The 18,404-nt window shown below is 40.6% G+C and overlaps 1 protein-coding gene across 3 annotated transcripts in view; it reads left to right on the forward strand.

Moving 5' to 3' along the window:
• The window catches only part of LOC127596850 (vitamin D3 receptor A), a 52,358-nt gene extending 35,927 nt beyond the window's left edge, over positions 1 to 16,431 (forward strand). For 2 of the 3 annotated variants that reach the window (XM_052059809.1, XM_052059810.1), the window contains exons 5-10: positions 1,658 to 1,842; positions 2,445 to 2,544; positions 4,243 to 4,423; positions 7,076 to 7,227; positions 9,374 to 9,490; positions 11,357 to 16,431. In XM_052059809.1, the coding sequence (XP_051915769.1) occupies positions 1,658 to 1,842; positions 2,445 to 2,544; positions 4,243 to 4,423; positions 7,076 to 7,227; positions 9,374 to 9,490; positions 11,357 to 11,610 (989 nt within the window). In that variant the 3' untranslated portion in view covers positions 11,611 to 16,431. The remainder of the gene's footprint in view (positions 1 to 1,657; positions 1,843 to 2,444; positions 2,545 to 4,242; positions 4,424 to 7,075; positions 7,228 to 9,373; positions 9,491 to 11,356) is intronic. The other variant, XM_052059811.1, reaches the window with a different exon arrangement.
• The last annotated feature ends 1,973 nt before the right edge of the window (positions 16,432 to 18,404 follow it).

Consider the following 18,404-nt stretch of genomic DNA (forward strand, 5'->3'; position numbering starts at 1 on the left):
GCTGGTACTGAATGAGTTAAATGGTGATTAATTTTTTTTTAAGAGAAATTTATTCAAAACCTACCAGGCCCTGTTTGAAAAAGTACTTGCACCATTTTTCAAATTACTTCTGTTTGCCAATTGTTTCCATTAGGGCAGGGCTCCTGGCTAACCTTTTTTTATTATTTATTTTTTTACAAAGAGCCAAGTGGCATCTAGTGGCTGATGTGGAGCAAGAGTTTCATGAACAAAAAATAATTAACAATACTAACTGAAAAAGAAGAACATTTCAGCAATCATTGGTATTTGAATCGATGCAAAAATGTATGGCATCATATTTTGGAATTGAAAGATGCTACGCATCATAATTCTGTTAATATAAATGTCAACATAACCTGAAATTAATTTAACGATCAAGCCACAGACAAATAATAAGTTAACATGATTGGAACTTAATTGCCCTGAGAGCATTTCCGCTCTATGGTTACTCATCTTTTCTTTCGTTATGTTGCAGGCTTGACTGAATGATTGGAATCGTGCGTATAAGGTTCCAAAGTATATAACGCTGTGCCGAATGACACGCAACGCCAGCAATTTCCCCAGAGAGCCCTTCATCTTGTCCAACCTAAAATAGTCACCATAAACACTGTTTAAACTATTCGACCGTATTCTCCGTGCCGCTCTTGCCGTTGCATGAATAAGGCAAAAGGCACTTCAACATCCAACACCAGCCGTATCACCCACAGGAAGAGACGGCACACATGACACGCCTTCTTACAGGAAATATATGCTTCTGACATTGAAAACAAGCCAAAGGATCAACTCAATCTTGGTTCTCTTCCTTGAGCAAAAAAAAATTAAAATAAAAACCCTGATAAATTAGAATTCCCCAGTCTCTTCTCCAGGATGTGTGGTTATACATTTTTAAAATGAACAGCCAGCTGTTTGAAGCTATAATATGAATACACACTCAAACAACAGCCATTTAGTACATTTCCTCATTGTAAGGTTATTGGCTCTTGTTGTGTAAAGTAGCTCCAATTTGGGCAGTGCCAGTTTTTTTTTTGTTTTTTGTTTTGTTTTGGCAGCCTGCCACAAAACAAAAATGATGAAGATTTGAGTTTCATCTTTAATTGAAAACCGTGATAATGGCTGGACAGACACCAATGAATTCAGCCCGACTAGTGTGCAACTCAAAGGGGGGCGCTTTAAGAAAATAAGCTAGCACATTTCTAATAACGGTCTTTCGAAATATAAGAGTTATCTTTCCAATGAATCTTTCGATATGTAGGAGTCATAAATTTAATGTTTGACAGTTTCGGATTGGCTCGTCTGCGTTCCGTTTGGTTTGTCCTTTTTCATTTTTCCCTGTAGTTAGCCAAGATGGTGGCGCGCATCGTTATGGTGGCGCGTCGTGATTTGCCCTGATATCCTTTTATTGTTCTGTTTTGTTTTTCAATTTGCTAATATCTAGTTTGTTGTTTTGTTTAGCCATCTGGGTTTTTTTCCATTTACTGTGTTTTACTTTTTGTTGTTTTGTTTAGCTATTTCCCTTTGTGTTTAGTTATTTGCTTAAATCATATTTTGAATGTTATAGATTGCAAAGGCAAATCGCCGAGTGAAAACCAAGACATCTGCATATTATTGTTTTTATTTTGTTGTTGTTGCTGCCTTGCAGTCATCCTCACAGATGAAGAGGTACAGAGGAAGAAGGAAATGATATTGAAAAGGAAGGAGGAGGAGGCGGCGAAGCAAGCGTCAAGGCCTCGGCTCAACGAAGAGCAGGCCCAGATCATCTCCTCCTTGGTTGAGGCTCACCACAAGACTTACGACGCCTCCTATTCAGACTTCTCCCGCTTTCGGGTGAGGCCACTGCTAACTTTTGATTCTGTTACCAAAGCTACCATGTTGGCGTCATGAGCTGAGAGTGTTTAATAAGCCCTATATTTAAAGAAAAAAGTCAGCGTGGTGTTTGTTTGGGAGGGCAACTCAAGGAAATGTGCAAGGATGCAATGGCGTTATTTGTCAATGAATAAAAGTCCCCCAGAGACATGAAGTCCTTCTTCGCTCGTCACTTTCATAAATTGCACAGTGATGAGATCAAGGAATGTTGTGGCCAACGCAGAGCATCTGGCCTTCAAAGTGAGCATGAGTCACAGTCGCATGAATCACACTGCGAGGATAAAATCGGTAAACGGCGCTGTTTTCGCATTGTCTTCAGCAGAGCTACCTCCCAAGGTCACTTTCTTTTGCAATTTTCAACTCCTTTTTTTTTTCTCAATGACAATCGGTGTTTGCTTTGCTGAGACTCCAATTCGGTCGGTTTGTATTCTGTTCTCGTTTTAATTTGTGCTGAACAGAATTGCACCTTGTTCTAATGTCCGGAACATGATTGAAGAGGTTATAGAGGTGAGATTTTCATACTCGTGTTGAAGTGTGATGGAGATGTGTGTGTCTGCATTTAGCCTCCAGTGCGTGAAGGTCCAGTAACACGCAGCGCCAGCAGAGCCGCCTCCCTTCACTCTCTGTCTGATGCTTCCTCCGACTCGTTCAATCACTCGCCTGGTATGTCCCATCACAGTTACTCCCAATATGCAAAATTTTAAGGTATAACCTTAAATATTATAGTCGATGGGAAATGGGCAATATTTCAGTTGTTTAAAAAAAGTTCAGTGTTGTTGTGGCTGTTGGAAAACCAAAACCACGCTCTTGTCTGTCTGTTCACAATGCAACGCTACACGAGGAAACGTCACTTCCTCGTGTAAGGAAGCCGAGAGGAGTCAAGTGACGCATTCAAGTGCGCTCAGTTTGTTCGAGAACCGAAATTTATTCATCATCTGAGGCATAAGAAACTCAAAATTCTTGGTCAAAACCCGAATTGGTCGAGAACCGAGACGTTCGAAAACCGAGGTTTGACTGTATATATTTATTTTTATTTTACTCCTCTTACTTTTACTTTCTGCTAGGTCTAGGCAATACGCCTTAAATAAAAATCTCAATTTTTTTCTTTTTTGTTTTCCAATAATGTTTTTGCATTTTTTAAATTTAAATTCTCCCCCTTCTGTAATTCATCTATCCTAAAACCAAACACACTTTCAAATACTTTTTTTCATATTAACTCTATCAATTTACACAGAAAGAACGTACAAGAATATTGTCTTCTTCTATTTTTTTTTCTTTTTCCCCTCCAAGACTGTGAAAAATTTCTCTCTTAGAGAAATGGCCCTTCAAAAAAATCCTCAATTCATTCCTAACTTCTTCGTTCTTAACATCTTAAGAAAGATATTCCTTTTGGTGTTAATATGAATCAAAGTTTCTCTGAAGAGACCATTATTTAAAGGTGCTGCTTCCGTACAAAATGAACTTTTGTCCCTGAAATCGTAAATGCAGTAGTCCTGCATACAGTAAGGGCTGCACGATATTGGAGAAACATGCCATATGAGTGTTGAATAATATGATATGAATACTGTGGTTTATAGCGAAAGTCATTTTATCGTTATTAGTCATAATTTTTTAGTCTCTATGAAATAATAATTTTTTTTATGTGGCAAATACAATTTCATATTAAAGTATGAATTTACCGCAAGCCTTTGCAATATACATATTGCAGGTGCCATGATTGCAGTGACCATATTTTTTAGATATGGTGTGCAGCCCTAGTATATAGCACTTCACGTACGTGCCCAGTTTTCATGCAAATTTCTTTTGAGGAAAATAAGATTAGCTACAAAATGGATCCTCAGCCGTGGGAAGTCAAACTTTGTTACAATGTACTACGAGGGACATAACAAATGTGTACTTTGTCAAGGTAGTTTGTTGTCACCATTTCCCCAAAAAATGGCCGCCAACTTCGATTTATAATTCAGTATGAACATTTATAAATGTAAAAACATTAATTCAGCAAATGAAAAGTGCTGTCTCCAGTTCAGGGTGTGCCGCGCCCCGATGTCATTTATGATCATCTATCAATCTGTTGGCCTCAAAGTCTACCATGATTTTGGGTTTGGTCACATGACAGCTCCCACATGTTGAAGTGGGGAAACAGAAGGGGGCATATACCCTTTCATAGCACTGTATTGATTTTGGTCTTTTGCTTCAAAACTATCTTGATTGCTGCAATTAGTCATTCTTCTGGTAAACAAGGAGTTCTGATCTATAAAATTCCCTTGGCTTTCCCGTGTTTAAATTGTTGTTTTCCGTGAATTGTTTGAATCACGTTGGTACAATATTCTGCCTGGCCTCTTAATCCTCTCTCGTCACAAGCAGAGTCGCTGGACACCAAGATGAACTTCACCAACCTGATCATGATGTACCACGACGGTGCGAACAGTCCAGACTCTAGTGAGGAGGAAAGCAAGCTCTCAATGCTGCCCCATCTGGCTGACCTAGTCTCCTACAGCATCCAGAAGGTCATAGGGTTTGCCAAGATGATCCCAGGCTTCAGGTACATATTGCATAATCGAAATTATTTTTCTGTACTAGGTGCTCACCATTTTTCAGCCAAAAAAAAAAAAAGAGTCCTCAATAAATAGGGACTCTGTCAATACACATGCTACAGTACATCCTGTGGTGTCATAAATCATTCCCCGAGCAGCAACAGGTTTCAAAGGCTTACATACTCAATTGTTGCTCATATTTAAGTAGAAGGCAGTTTTATCACTGCCTAACAAACAAGGTCTCCCCATAAAAAAAGGCTGGAACACACACTGAGCTTGAGAGATGCATACGTTACTTGGCAAATGGACAGAACGAACCACTATGTGCGTTACAGCGACTGAAATGAACACAGAATTAACTCATTATGTCGAGTCAACTTCATATTTAGATTTATTCCTGTCGCTGGCCTTGTTGCAGTGTGTCATGAATATATGAGTCATACTATTAGGATGAAAAAAATTGTTTGAAAAGTGAAAATTTACATTTATATCATGGCCGAAATCAAGTAGTTAATTGAAGCTTAGTAACAGGGCGTGGGCATGAAGTGAAGTACTTGCTGCAACCAGCAGGGGCACACTTTATTCAGTCTCATGTAACTCGCGGTTCGACACGACTCAACGTATCTGAATAGTCACACAATGCGCGTGATTCTGCAACTAGTTTTTATGAGTGACCAACTGGGCTCATTCCGATTTTTGACAAGAAAAATAAAACCTACCAATTTGATAATTATCGACCCATTCTTTAAAATAACATTAGCCATTTTCCCGGATTATTTTTGACCGATGTTTGAAAGGTCCTAATCAGCCGATTTAATCAGTCAGGCCCTAGTACAGGTGTTGTGAAAAAGGTGTATTTTCATTCCGATATGATAGGTAATGTGTATAGTTACAAATCTATATTTTTCAAGACGTTTGCAAGTTCTGTAAAAATTGCACGTGAAGACTGAAATGCTGAATGAAAAAATAATGAAAAAAGTGGAATTTTTGCTGTGTTGAAAATCTATTCCAAGGTGAGCTGAATGTGCTGCACAATTCAAATTTGTAATGGAAACGACCAAAATCTGTTTTCACTGCTCACAAAGATTCTTGAAGGCAAATGGGGAGGGGGCCGAGGAACAATACAATACAATACAATACATGCTGGTTTATATAGCGCTTTCAGAACAGCGGCAGCTGTAACAAAGCGCTTAACAAAACAGTTAACAAAGTAAAATAATAAACACAACACATAACATAAAAACACAGACAGTCGTGCAGTCCGACCCACTTTTCCGTCACACGCTTTGTTGTTTGAAGCAACAACAAGTAACAAGTAAAAGTCTTAACTCTGTTGTGTTTTGTACAAAACTGGGGGAACCCAGAATGGTTTCCTTTTACCTATCTGGTGCTTTTTACGCATCTATTGCCCCAAAAAAAAGTTGTAGCACAGAGTACATACTGTATGTTTGAGGCTCACTTGTTTGACAGATGTTAAATTAAACACCAAGTATGGAACAGTTTTAGAGTTGTGTATTAGTCTGTTCATTTTGTACGTAAAATTACAAGATTAACAGTTTTTTGGTTTCCTCATACAAATGCTCAAGGCCATGGGTGGGGAACCTGTGGCACATAGACGAGAACATTTGATGTGGCCTGCTTCTTTTAAGACTCGGGGGAAGTAGTGTGTTCGAAAAAGCCATAACATGTAACCGACAAATGATCATAATTTAGTGTTTATAAAAAGTATTTGTTTGAATTATTGCATCCTGTTCTTTTAATTCAGAAAATTGAAATGAGCCCATTCATAGAAAAATGGCTATGCCCACCCTTGCTGTAATTCTTTCAGCACTTGGGAAGGCTGACTCATATTTCTGTTGGCGATGGTGAAAACAATCTTTACTTTATTTAAAGAAATCAAAACCTCAACTCCTCTTTTCAGAGCTGGCTTGTAATTTGACTTTGGACTGACCAGCTTGTGGTTTGATGTGATGTCCTTCATGGTTTCTAAGAAGAAACTCTTTGACTGCATGGGCAGTTAACGCAGACTTGATATGAATCCACTGTGGTTTAAGTGGATTGTGCGGTTTGTATGCTTTGTCAGCAATTACAGTTAGCAGGTTTCCACGCTAATATTATATCTAGTTGTGATTTTTTTTTTGAGAACTGTATCTGATAGTAATAGTTACCGTTATTTTCCACACTGTAAGGCACTTCGGGTGATGAGGCCCACCTTCATTGAATGAACTTTTCATACATAGGGCACACCGTATTATAAGGTGCATAGAAGTGACAATAGTAATTGCATTATGCAGCCACTAGATGGAGCTACACTAAAGTGAATACAATACAGTACCGGTTTATTTATGTAGAGCCTCCACAACTGCTGCGCCGCTAACAAAGCGCTTTACAGAACATTTAAAATACGACGTCCAAGAAATCAGAATATTGATCCATATATTAGGCGCATCGGATTATATGGCGCAGTCGGCTTTTGTGAAAATTGAATGCGTTTAGGTGTGCCTTATCGTGCGGAAAATATGGTAAATTTACTGAATGGATCTAAGGGGTCAAAATGTCATTATCTCAGCTGCTGTCATCCACTGCTCGATTTTGCTCATGGTTAAGCCTTGGCGGAAGCACAGTACGATACCTATTGAGCGTGTGACAATGTATTTCAGAGAACTGACAGCAGAAGACCAGATTGCTTTGCTGAAGTCGAGTGCCATTGAGATCATCATGCTGCGCTCCAATCAGTCTTTCAGCCTGGAGGACATGTCCTGGAGCTGTGGAGGACCTGACTTCAAATACTGCATCAATGATGTCACAAAGGGTTGGTTTCCAATAACATGTCTGCGCCGTTCGTGGCATGATTGAAGTGCAAGCATTGACATTCTGTTCTGTTGCTCTGTCGCAATCCAATTGTGTAATTGCATTTGGAGGTCAATCAACCTTTTGTTGTTGTCTTCATATGAGAGGACATAATTAAAACTCAACTCAACTTTGTTTAAAGAGCACTTTCAAAACAATCACAGCTGCATAGAAAGTACATCAGCCTCAATCACACAGTAAAAAACAAAACTGTGAAAACACTAATAACAAAAACAGATAATGACTTGAACTCTTAAAAAGTTTTTTTTTTATCTGTGACAGAGCACACAAGGAAAGAAAATTAGGCATTTAACAGTTTTGTTTTATTATTGTGTGTTGTGTGCTCTTATAATATCAGCACCGAGCATGACGCACATTAAGAATCTGTCCCGCCATCGACGTCAAAGTAAAAACCTCTCATGATCACATGTGATGTCTCCACAACAAAGAACCGTATCCCATGAATGTGCATCGATGTTAACCAAGTGCTTCCGAAGAGAAATGTCCACATTTGTCAAGAAAGAAATTGCTGTAGAAAATATTTCTTGCCATATGAAGAAACTCACTTTGATCCAAAAAACAACATGGGATACATTTACTGCCTGTCTTTGTCTACAGGGCGCTTCTTTGATTGGCTAGATTCCCTTCCTTTCACAGTCCAGGAGGCCACTATATTGTTTCATAGTGGTCGGCTTTCCCCTTACGCATGAACATTTTTATTGTAAATATTGACCTCGGCTGTCAAGATTAGTTGACCACAATTGTTGACAATTGTTGTTTATGCATTTGCCGCTTTGTTTTTCTCTCAAACTGCCTTGTCTTGCGCTTTTCCCACTGACTTCTAAACACTGTGCAATAAAAACCTCCCTTTTCAAGGCAGCACAGCGGTGAAGCAACCGTCTCAAAAGGAAACATTGTGGCAAATGCCTGATTTCATTTCTGACAAAAGGAATGTGTGGAAGCTAGCATTAGCACATACAGGTTCCTGCCTGTGTTCATCGTAACTAAATGTCCTTATTGCTACGCTACCATAATGTAGTGTCTGTTATGGTTTACAGAGGCATTAGTCAGTGTGAACTTGCGTTTATTAACCACCAAAACTGTTTGTTTTAGTGTTCTAAATTTAGCAAAGTGTATTATCCTAATTTTTACTCATCGGTTTTCGCTACCTTCTACATTAAAATTAGGCTAGTGCCAAAGAAGAGTGAAATATGTTTACCAGTATTTTGTTTTTTTTAATTTATTTTTTATATGTACAGTGTAGTTTTGGTTCCATTTTTTAATCCACCAAACCACTGAAAATTTTAAGGCCCAAGTATTGCCTTCAACTGAAGTTGCTCTGTCATTTATAAACATATCAGGAATGCTGTTACAAGCTGGAAAGTTGAAAGTACCATCGTCTTAATTGTTTTCATTATTATTACATACCTTAGCAAATTGAAGCTGTAAGATAATGACGGTTATATAAGAGCAAATGCTTGCTGTGGCAATATGCTGCAATTTACATCTCATCCGATTAGTCGTCGAATTGCGATTAGTGTTGGTAATTAGTTGACAAGCAAAATTAATATTTTGTGGCGGCCTTATATTGAGCACGTTTTAATGTTTAGCAATCCGATCTGTATCGTATAAACAAGGACAAATCAACTATTAATACACCTCAGACATAAGTATATTGCTATTGGACAATCTTATACACAAATTTTAATCAGGCATTGGACAGGCATCGGCCATCAACCGTTTACCGGATTTGGTCACGTAACACTCCCAAGCTCAGCCCTTAGGCACTGTCATGTCATTTCGATTCAACGGCAAGCGGCAAAATGGCTACCTCCAGAGATGGACCAAAACGGGTGGATTTTTTTTTTGCTGCTGAATTTGTATGCCACAAACTTAAAAGAGCAGGGAAGCAGTCAGGATGCCATTAACACAATACAATAAATGACAAGCGGCATATTATATGAGCTTTTCTATCAACAGAGTGTTTTAGTGAGACAGAGCTTCCAATAAAATAGACTTGGCTATTTTGGTTGAATGTCTGCTTGCATTTTATCACTTGAAGCCTTGCTTTATTGCAATAACAGCAATTTTAATGTTATGCTGTGCAGCGGGTCACACTTTGGAGCTGCTGGAGCCGTTGATCAAGTTTCAAGTTGGCTTGAAGAAGCTCAATCTGCACGAGGAGGAGCACGTCCTGCTCATGGCCATCTGCCTGCTCTCCCCAGGTACTTTTTTTGAGTTCCTTTATGTTCACGGGGTACTTTGATTTGAGCCAAGACTTTGTGAATTGATCACGGCCTTCAACATCACCCTGTTGAAGGCAACGTGTTCCCACTCTACTTCAACCACAGATGGGCTCTTTTGCAACAATGATATATTTCAGTTGTCACAAGGTTTCTGCTTTGATGGCTGCACTTGGCACAATATATATTTTTTTTTAATCCGAAAGCTGCGCCATTTGGACTATAAATTTGCTGTTTATTCGTTAGCGTGCAACAAGAAAAAAAACATCAAAAAGCGTTTAGTTTAAGACAACACAATTGATAATTTTCAGATTTTTGTTGTGTGTATGAGTCAGATTTTAAGAGTCAAAACAGACAACAATCAATTTTTTTTTTTTAAAGAAATGGGCTCTTTGCTTCCCCCCTACCCCCCGGCATTGCTGAAGTAGAGTTTGCTCCGTTCCTTTTTGAAAAAAGGATTATACATGCGACAAGTCCTTCTCCAAATCACAGTGCATGAAATTAGGGAAGGGCTTCGAGACGTATGCCTTTTCTGACATCACGGGTATGAAGATTTTAGTCAATATTGGTGTTCACGTAATACTTGCCTAAGTCAGTGGTCCACAACCTTTCTTTTTGTTTCTCTATTTTTTTTTGTCAGAGACCGATTCATGGTAGAACAGATATTCAATGACCGGCAACTTTTTGTTCATGTTTGGAAAAGGATAGATGGATAGAATATAGAATAGAAACACAAAAAAGCTCACAGTGTAAATGTTGGGCCGCTTTTTCTCCCTCTGATCACAGATTGAATCTTGTGTTGTCATCACCTCTGGCAAATCTTTATTTCTGTTTAGTTTTTGTATTTACTTCTTTAACAAATGTATGTTTGCTTTTTATTGAATATTTTCTTGTGGTGTCCAGGAAGGTGCAATAAATGTCCAGTGCAATAAATGTAATCAAGACTGAGTTCAACATTACTAAGACACCAGAGGTAGCTTAAAACGCAATTTGTAATGTTTTTTAAGACTCATAGAGTCAAGACTGGGCTGTTTACTCTAAACTCATTATGCGGCTACGATATTGAGCAAAACCGAAAAATAGTCCACAGTATTTTCCCCAACGGATTTGCCATCACAGCATTATATGCAAAGAGCCCCATTGAGGCAAAATGGAGTTCATTATGTGGTTGCAACAAACAGAGGAACAAGTGATTTATTCTCAACTTGATCTGTCTATAAAGCAGTTCTACTCAAGAAGTGGGGGAGGGGGGTCCACTGGACAGAGGGTTGGATGTGCAGGGGATTCCAGGAAGAGAAAGTGTCATCCCAGGGAACATGCTTTTTTTTTGCCCTACTAGAACATAGTATGATTGCACATCCACTACAGTAGGTGGCAGTGGCGCGCTCGTTGTCAGAGTGCACATGGAAAATTAGCACCTTAAAAGAAAATGAGGCTATTTATAGTCATGGCGGAGAATTGGGAAGGGCAAAAAAGGTTTTCTTCTACTTGGGGGGGGCTTCAGAGAAAATAATCGAGAAGCGCTGGTCTAAACAGACCCACGTGACTTAGTGGGATTAAATCCTACACACGCATCCTACACACACATGCTTCTCACACCTGATTTCTGAGTTCATAAACACCATTGACAAAATGCAAATCAGTCAGTTTGTGAGGAGAGTGAAGAGATGGCCTTTGAAAAAAATACGTGTGTGTGGTTGTCTGTTTTTAAGCTGTCAAAATACGACCAGTTTAGAAAGACATAACTGCTCTAACTGATGTTTTCTATTCTCCAACCCTTCTGACATCCAAACGTGTACTTCACATCTGCTCCCCGTCTTCCTTTCCATTCCTCCTCCCTCATTGCAGATCGTCCTGGGGTACAGGACCACGGTCGCATCGAGCAACTCCAGGACCACATGTCGGAGACTCTTCAGGCTTACATTCGAGTCAACCACCCCGGCGGACGCCTTCTCTACGCCAAGATGATCCAAAAGCTGGCAGACCTGCGCAGCCTGAATGAGGAGCACTCAAAGCAGTACCGCTCACTGTCCTTTCAGCCCGAGCACAGCATGCAGCTCACCCCGCTGGTGCTGGAGGTTTTTGGCAGTGAGGTATCATAGCAGGAACATACAAACGCACGCTGATTGCCTTCACCCTCCACCCCCGCGCCCCTATCATGATCACCTCTGGAAAAGCCTTCTCTTTTGAAGGCTACTGACATGGGCAGATTCATCATCATATGCCTCACTCCTCATCTAGACCTCGGCTGGCAAGAATTCTGGGATGCAAGAAGCTCAGAACTGACGGATGCAGTGGATACCTGCAGCACTCGGATAATTGGATAACATCATGACACTTTCTTCACACCGCTCGACTCCATCCACAGTTCCCCATAACATTTGTCAACTGAACTTTGCTGGATGGATGGTTGGAACGGCCAGCCCTTGTCTCTGTCATCTTTCGACACAGCTCGCTGTTCACATGTCCAAATTTTAGAGGAATACACAATTGCATCATCTACGCTGTTGGCGCAACCTAAGGCATCCAAACAATGGCGGTCTTACAAGAATACTTGCAGCTTCCAAGCAAGCTCTCAATATAGTGTGCAAAGATGAAGAGGAAAAAAAGACCTGTCAGGATTGACAGGGATGGAGCCGGGGAGGTTGGTGGTTGGCTACCTAAAGAGAGACTCCCCCCTAACAGTTGGAATTCCTTGCTGTCCAGTCAAAAGGGAATTATGCAGGAATGTACCTATGTACAGGTATAACACTATAAAAATGAAATGTATAAGCTGACCTATATAGTTAAACACAATTATATATGTATTTAAGACATTGGGTGCTTCAAAGGAGGCCCAACTGTAAAGTTGTTGAAAGTAAACCGGGGTTTCCCAAACTTTGCCTGCTAGGTTCCTCCATCAGAATCAGAATCATCTTTATTGGCCAAGTATGTCGAAACATACAGACTTCCCAAACGACATTGAATTACTGTACATAAATTAATGATCAAGAACAAAGAAGACCTGTACGAATCAAACACGCCACAGATAGTTTGCGTATTTGATGATCAATATAAAAACAGTTTCACCCTGACAATCGGGTACTCAAAACAAAACTGACCCGCAGCCCTGTTTGGGAAAGCTTTTCGTAAAGGATTTGAAGGCCGCCTCTCATTGTGCGGTGCGTCCCTGTAGGAACACACTCTGAATAGTCCTTTGATGTTAATGTGTGTACAGTACAAAAAATATATATATATATTGGTGGACCACAAGGGGGTGATGAGTTCAGGCCCTGTCTGAGGCCTCATATTCTCCCGTTTTTCCTTTTTCGTTTGTTTTTTGGACCTGTGAAGTTTGTAGACTGACAAAGAAGACGTCACAATGTGGCGGATCGCGGCTATCCACCACATTTTAGTTGGGCTGCTAAGACAGTAGCAGATAGTTGCTCGCTGTTACCTCAGGGAAAAGTTCTGTCTGATAGTGTGTACGTAGTGTTGGTGTGTGTCAGGCGTAAGCTTACAATCAGAAGACAACGTTTTCAAAACGGCATCACTGTGATTTCTAATCGTACCAGATAACAGTCACTTTAAGCTAAAAATAAACGGAATCAATGAATCAGAAGCAACATAAAAGCTAAAGTACATTTCCATCCATCCATTGGAGGGTTGGGGGACCTTGAATCCTCAACCTAGGTTTGGTGTCACTTGATTTGATTCAGGAGGAATACTGAAGGAAGCAATATAGATAAAGACACGTTGGCTTCGAAATATGTTGACGCTTTCAATAGCACGGCGAGTGATAAAAAGGACCGTTTCACCGTCGCCCTGTCACTTGACAGCCCCTCGGCAGGCCTCGAGCTCCCCCTTGTGGACATACTTTGTAAATACCACTTTCTCGGTGTGGTCTGTACATATTTAGAATTTCATGTCGTCAAAACGCTAAAAGAATTCGAGATGCTCTGGAGTTACACACACTATATGTATTAGCAGCAAAGGAGCCTTGTGTTTTATTATTCAACTCTATGGGTGGAGTCGACCCTTCTGGTGAGCGCATTTGATTTGTTGAAGGAAACACAACAAAGTGTTGTGCTTTTGGACACTTCACAAACCAAACTGTTGCAAACTACTCACATTCGTGGAATGTATTAAAACCATTGTCACTTAACATTCCTATGCATGAAACAGAAGATGTACAAATCAGTGTGTGGTCGACAGCTAGTGTCCTCTCCATCCTTCCCACGCGTCTGGGCGCAAGTATTTTCAGTCTCTCCCACAAATAGGGGGAGAAGCTTTTTGACACTGTTAAAATACTATTACGACTTGGGTGGAAGTTCTTACTCAATTGCGCTAATCTACATTGCCTAGCTTGCGCTTATTTGCTGGCTGAGGACTTCTGGTTTTATGGATTAATGACTAGCTCGGAGGACTACTTGGTTTCAACGGAGCAACTATATTCTTCACCTTTTGGGCAGGGAAACGACACAGTATTCTTGCTTTTCTGCCAGAATATGTACAAAACTGAAGGCCGTATCAACAACCTCAATGGAAGGAGCGACATTTTGCCCCGATGGCATCATGTTCAAGTCCCACCGTCTTAGTATGACTGACAGGAGCATTAGCCAATAGCAACCAGCATGGGCGTGCCTCTTCACCAACCAGCCAACCTACATACCGCCTCATCTTCTGCAGCAGCCAATATTACTGCCGTTGGTGACTAACAACAGCTTTAACCCAGCAGCCGTCTCGGCTCTGCTTCTTTGGTGCACCAAAGGCCGATGGGAACATCCGCCGCGGACTGTCGCTTAACTGTGAAAACAAACAATGCCCAAATTACCTTTTATTCTACCCCGCTTAAACCTTTACATGGACCTCCCTCCACGAGACTTATGTACAGAAATTTTGGAAGGAAGATCGCCTCAGATATGCAGTGACTGATGACGACTAGTCACCTCCTGATCCCAAAGTGTGACATTACCTTGCTCATTTCGCAGCCTCACTTCTTTGCAGCTCTCAGAATTTACAATCTTGGGGGGGGGGGGGTTTGTTGTAGTTAAAAAAAAAACTGGACTTGCATAGAAATACCAACATCACCTGCTTGAAAAAAAGGATTGCAAATTGGTGGAGGAAGACCGCTCAACTTTTTAGGTTTCGGAGGAAGAAAACATTTAACGTTCTCCGTGTTTGGTGACTGAATGAACTGAAATTGTTGAGTCCTCTGCCCACTCTAGCCAGGTTTTCAGCTCCACCTCAGTAGCCTTACTGGTGGTTCTTTCACACTTGCTTTCTTTGGTCCCTTTTACTCTTTGATTTGATTGAACCCCCAATCCCACCCAAACATTTCTACACAAAAGCCTAAATAAGAAACAGAATAAGAGATCAATATAGCAGACCTCGTGTTTTTATTTACCACACGATCATCTTTCAGAGACATCATCTGCAAATCTGGCCTTTGCTGACTAAAGCAAGCAAACCTCTCAAAAATGGACCAGATGGTCAGTATGTGTGTACCTCGCTTGAGATCTTTATTACTAATTGACTTTGAAGTTTTAGAAAACACGACAGGCCTCTGCTGAATTCCCGTGTTCCCTGCGAGAAAGTTCAGCCAACTGTCGACATCGCCAACAATGACTCGGGGAATGAGTTGAGTCATTCTGCTTATTTCTATAAAGAAGAACCCAGCCAGGCGGAAACGCGCCAAGTTTATAAACTTGATCGGATTGAAACCGATTGGGACCAGAGAAAAGCCATCTCATGAGTGTGAAAGCACCCTTCCAGAAACCCCCTCCTCCTCGATACACCATCGAAACACATACCTCAATCATATCCGAAATGACTTTTGACATTAATAGCCTAGAAGGGAACCAAACATCAGCTCATCCGCACACACGTGCACTCTCTTATCGGATCGTTGTTGTGTAAAAGATGGTTGTGGAGTCACAGTCCCGTTGCCAGTAGACTGGCGTGCGTGCGTGCGTGTGTGTGCGTAACCGAGTGGATCCCAATGCTTGGATGTTTTTACTCACTTTCTGGTTTTCTGGCTTTGTCCTCATTTCTGGATCATTACACTTTTTTTTTTTTGTCCAGTGTTTTCAGCTCAGCTTTAGTGCCGCATTAACCAAACATTACTACCTCTCCCTTCAGCACATACAATACATTCAGTCTCGTATTTCTTTGTGTCGCAACACAGGTGGTCCTTTTTAATTTAACACTAACGGAAAGGATATGTTTGTCGTGTACAGTCGTGATTAGTCCCTGTTTGATCTGATCAAATGCTGGATGATTTCTTTTACCTCAACATATCACGAGATAAGCTTAACAGGTCTACAGCCGAGTCAGCTACGTCATCGCGTCACCATTCACACAGGTGTGCGCCTCCTAGCGGTAACGAACAGCCAATTATTATTCGCTTAATGTCAGGTGGAGGAGATCAGTAGGTTCAGGCGCGTTAAAATGATTGTTTCATTTTCAATTTAGTAGATTGAATTATCTGCGGTGGGCAAAGCGGGCCTGATATTTTATTTTTTACAATTCAGACAACCTGCTGTGAGGAAGAAAGACTTGGTTGTCACAGATGTTTTAGAAAGGAGCCTCTAACCAGTTTTTGTTTCAAGTGTGTGTATTCCCCCACAGTGTCTGGATGTGGCAAACGTTTGTTTCAGCCTGGGTAAAAAAAAAAAAAAAGGAAACCGATGAAATAAAATGAGCATCAAATTGGCATGGAAATACCGTTTAACATAACTAAATGAATGTACAGTATACGTAAATTGCAAACACTGGTTCAGCGCAACGGGTGGTGATTTCTAAAACTGAAAATGCTCATTTTGGCACCAATTGGGAAGGAGGCGGGGGGGATCAAGGGGATGTTGCAAATGAATGTACTGGACGTATGCAGATGCTGCCAACTTGCCAAGAGGTATTAAAGCCACACAGGTTTAAAAAAAAAAGTGAAGAAAAAAGTCACAGGAATGAAGCTAACTATTACAAAAATAGTCATATTGTTAGAATCCATATTTAAGTTGTATTTTCGCAAAGCTGTAATATTTCACCCATAATGGCATGCTGTGAGAATTTTGATACTCATAATGTCAGTAATTTATTTGAACATGTTAAAAAAAAAGTTTGAGCATTGAATATAGTAGTAACATCACTTCTGTTACGTAGGCGCATACCCTTATCAAGTATCGAGCGACTCAATTGTCCATTCAAATATTTGTATTGTTCTTGGAATAGTCTCACAAATCTGTGACTTCCCAGAGTCATTTTTGTCTTTTCTGTATGGCCCTAATTGTCTTGTTAAATGATTTGCTCTTGTATCGCTCTTATTCTTCAAACTTTTCATGAAGACATTGGGATCCCGTTTTAGATCACAGAGATTTTTATTATTGTTTTTTTTTGTTTGTTTAGTTCTTGCTACTCCAAGAGGACACACAGCAACTTTAACCCGACCTCAGCAAACCACCTTCTTTTCGTGGAAAAAAAAACAACAACTCTTTTCTCAACTGTGAACAACACATACTCACACTCACCCTCAGCCACTCTTGAATTTTATCAGCTGATAGGACAAGTTTTCTCCCGTTGACCAAACCGCATCAGTTATTTTTAAATATGATGCCACAATCTTGGCACGCAAATCTTTGGGCTGTTTTGACCATTTCTCTTTGCAGCAGCATCTCAAGCTCCATCAGTTCGGATGGAGAGCGTCGGTGCGCAGCCATTTTCAGTCATACAATCAATTTGAACAAATATCACAAAAATGGCAAACTCCCCCTCTAACGTCTTATGTCACCCTCTTCGTCAGCATTGTATTTTCTTAATAGATGAAGTGAACTTTTTTCATATTTCGCTGACAAAATGCGGATCTTCTTTTAAAGTTGTTCAAGGATGCGAGTCTGTTTTTCTTTCTGAGACCCATTTTGCTTCTCAGCACCCACAAAATCTAGCAAATGATATACTTGTTGTGATGTACGAGGCTGTAAACGTTTTAACAATTGTGAGGACAGACCGGCCACATCTTTCTTGTTTTCGTGTGCGAAAAGTGGCTGGATTGTGACGGATGGCTGTGTTTCTCCGCTACCTCTTTGAAATGTTATGTGCTTGCGCTTGCCCGTTCGCTTACACACACACACACAGACACACACACACACACTTTTACTAGCAAAGCCCACCGGGGAAATGCAGACTCCCAGCCAGATGCCGCACGCGTCATTGTGCACTTGTTTCTCCCTCACCAGCAGTTTTTTGCCAATGATGCACTTGTATATATATATTTTTTTGCTTGTTTTTTTTTTAATGTCGATATCAAGGCTCCGTGTCCATCTTAGAAGTCAAAACCTTTCAGCCGATGCACATAATTGCTCAGCTCAGTTGTACCTCGGTGTGCCTACAACCCACAGCCTTATTTTGGGGACAATATCAGGGCTCTTGAACGCACGACGGTCTTGTCTTTGTAGTGCCCATGTTGACGCTGCCGTAGCTCTTCACAGCTACACTTTTGTTTGGGGGAGGTTTGTTTCTCCGAAGTCGTCGTCATTTTCAACAGTAACTGGGAATCGGTGTATCATACAGCCTCAAACGATATTTGACGAAAGTGTAGACGAGCTATCAAATCATCTCTTCTGATTTGTATATTTTTTCAGTTTCACTTCTTGACGGAAAGTTTCATGTGCTAAGCTCAGCAGACTGTGACCTTTTGATCTTTTGGATATACAAGCGATACAGTTGTAATGTAATGTAGCCGCATCTCAAGAGTAGTACCGCCATGCAGTAAAGCTCGCCAGACCTCATTGCTTCTCGTTTTCTGTCATCATCACACAGTTGCCAAACTTGCCATGCCGTCATTGTCGATGGCCCCCCCATGACTACAAAACTTGCTTTGACAGGAAGTCCTTTTATGCATACAGGAACTCAATTTCTCTGG

This window comes from Hippocampus zosterae, chromosome 2 (assembly GCF_025434085.1).
Source record: "Hippocampus zosterae strain Florida chromosome 2, ASM2543408v3, whole genome shotgun sequence".
Taxonomy (NCBI): domain Eukaryota; kingdom Metazoa; phylum Chordata; class Actinopteri; order Syngnathiformes; family Syngnathidae; genus Hippocampus; species Hippocampus zosterae.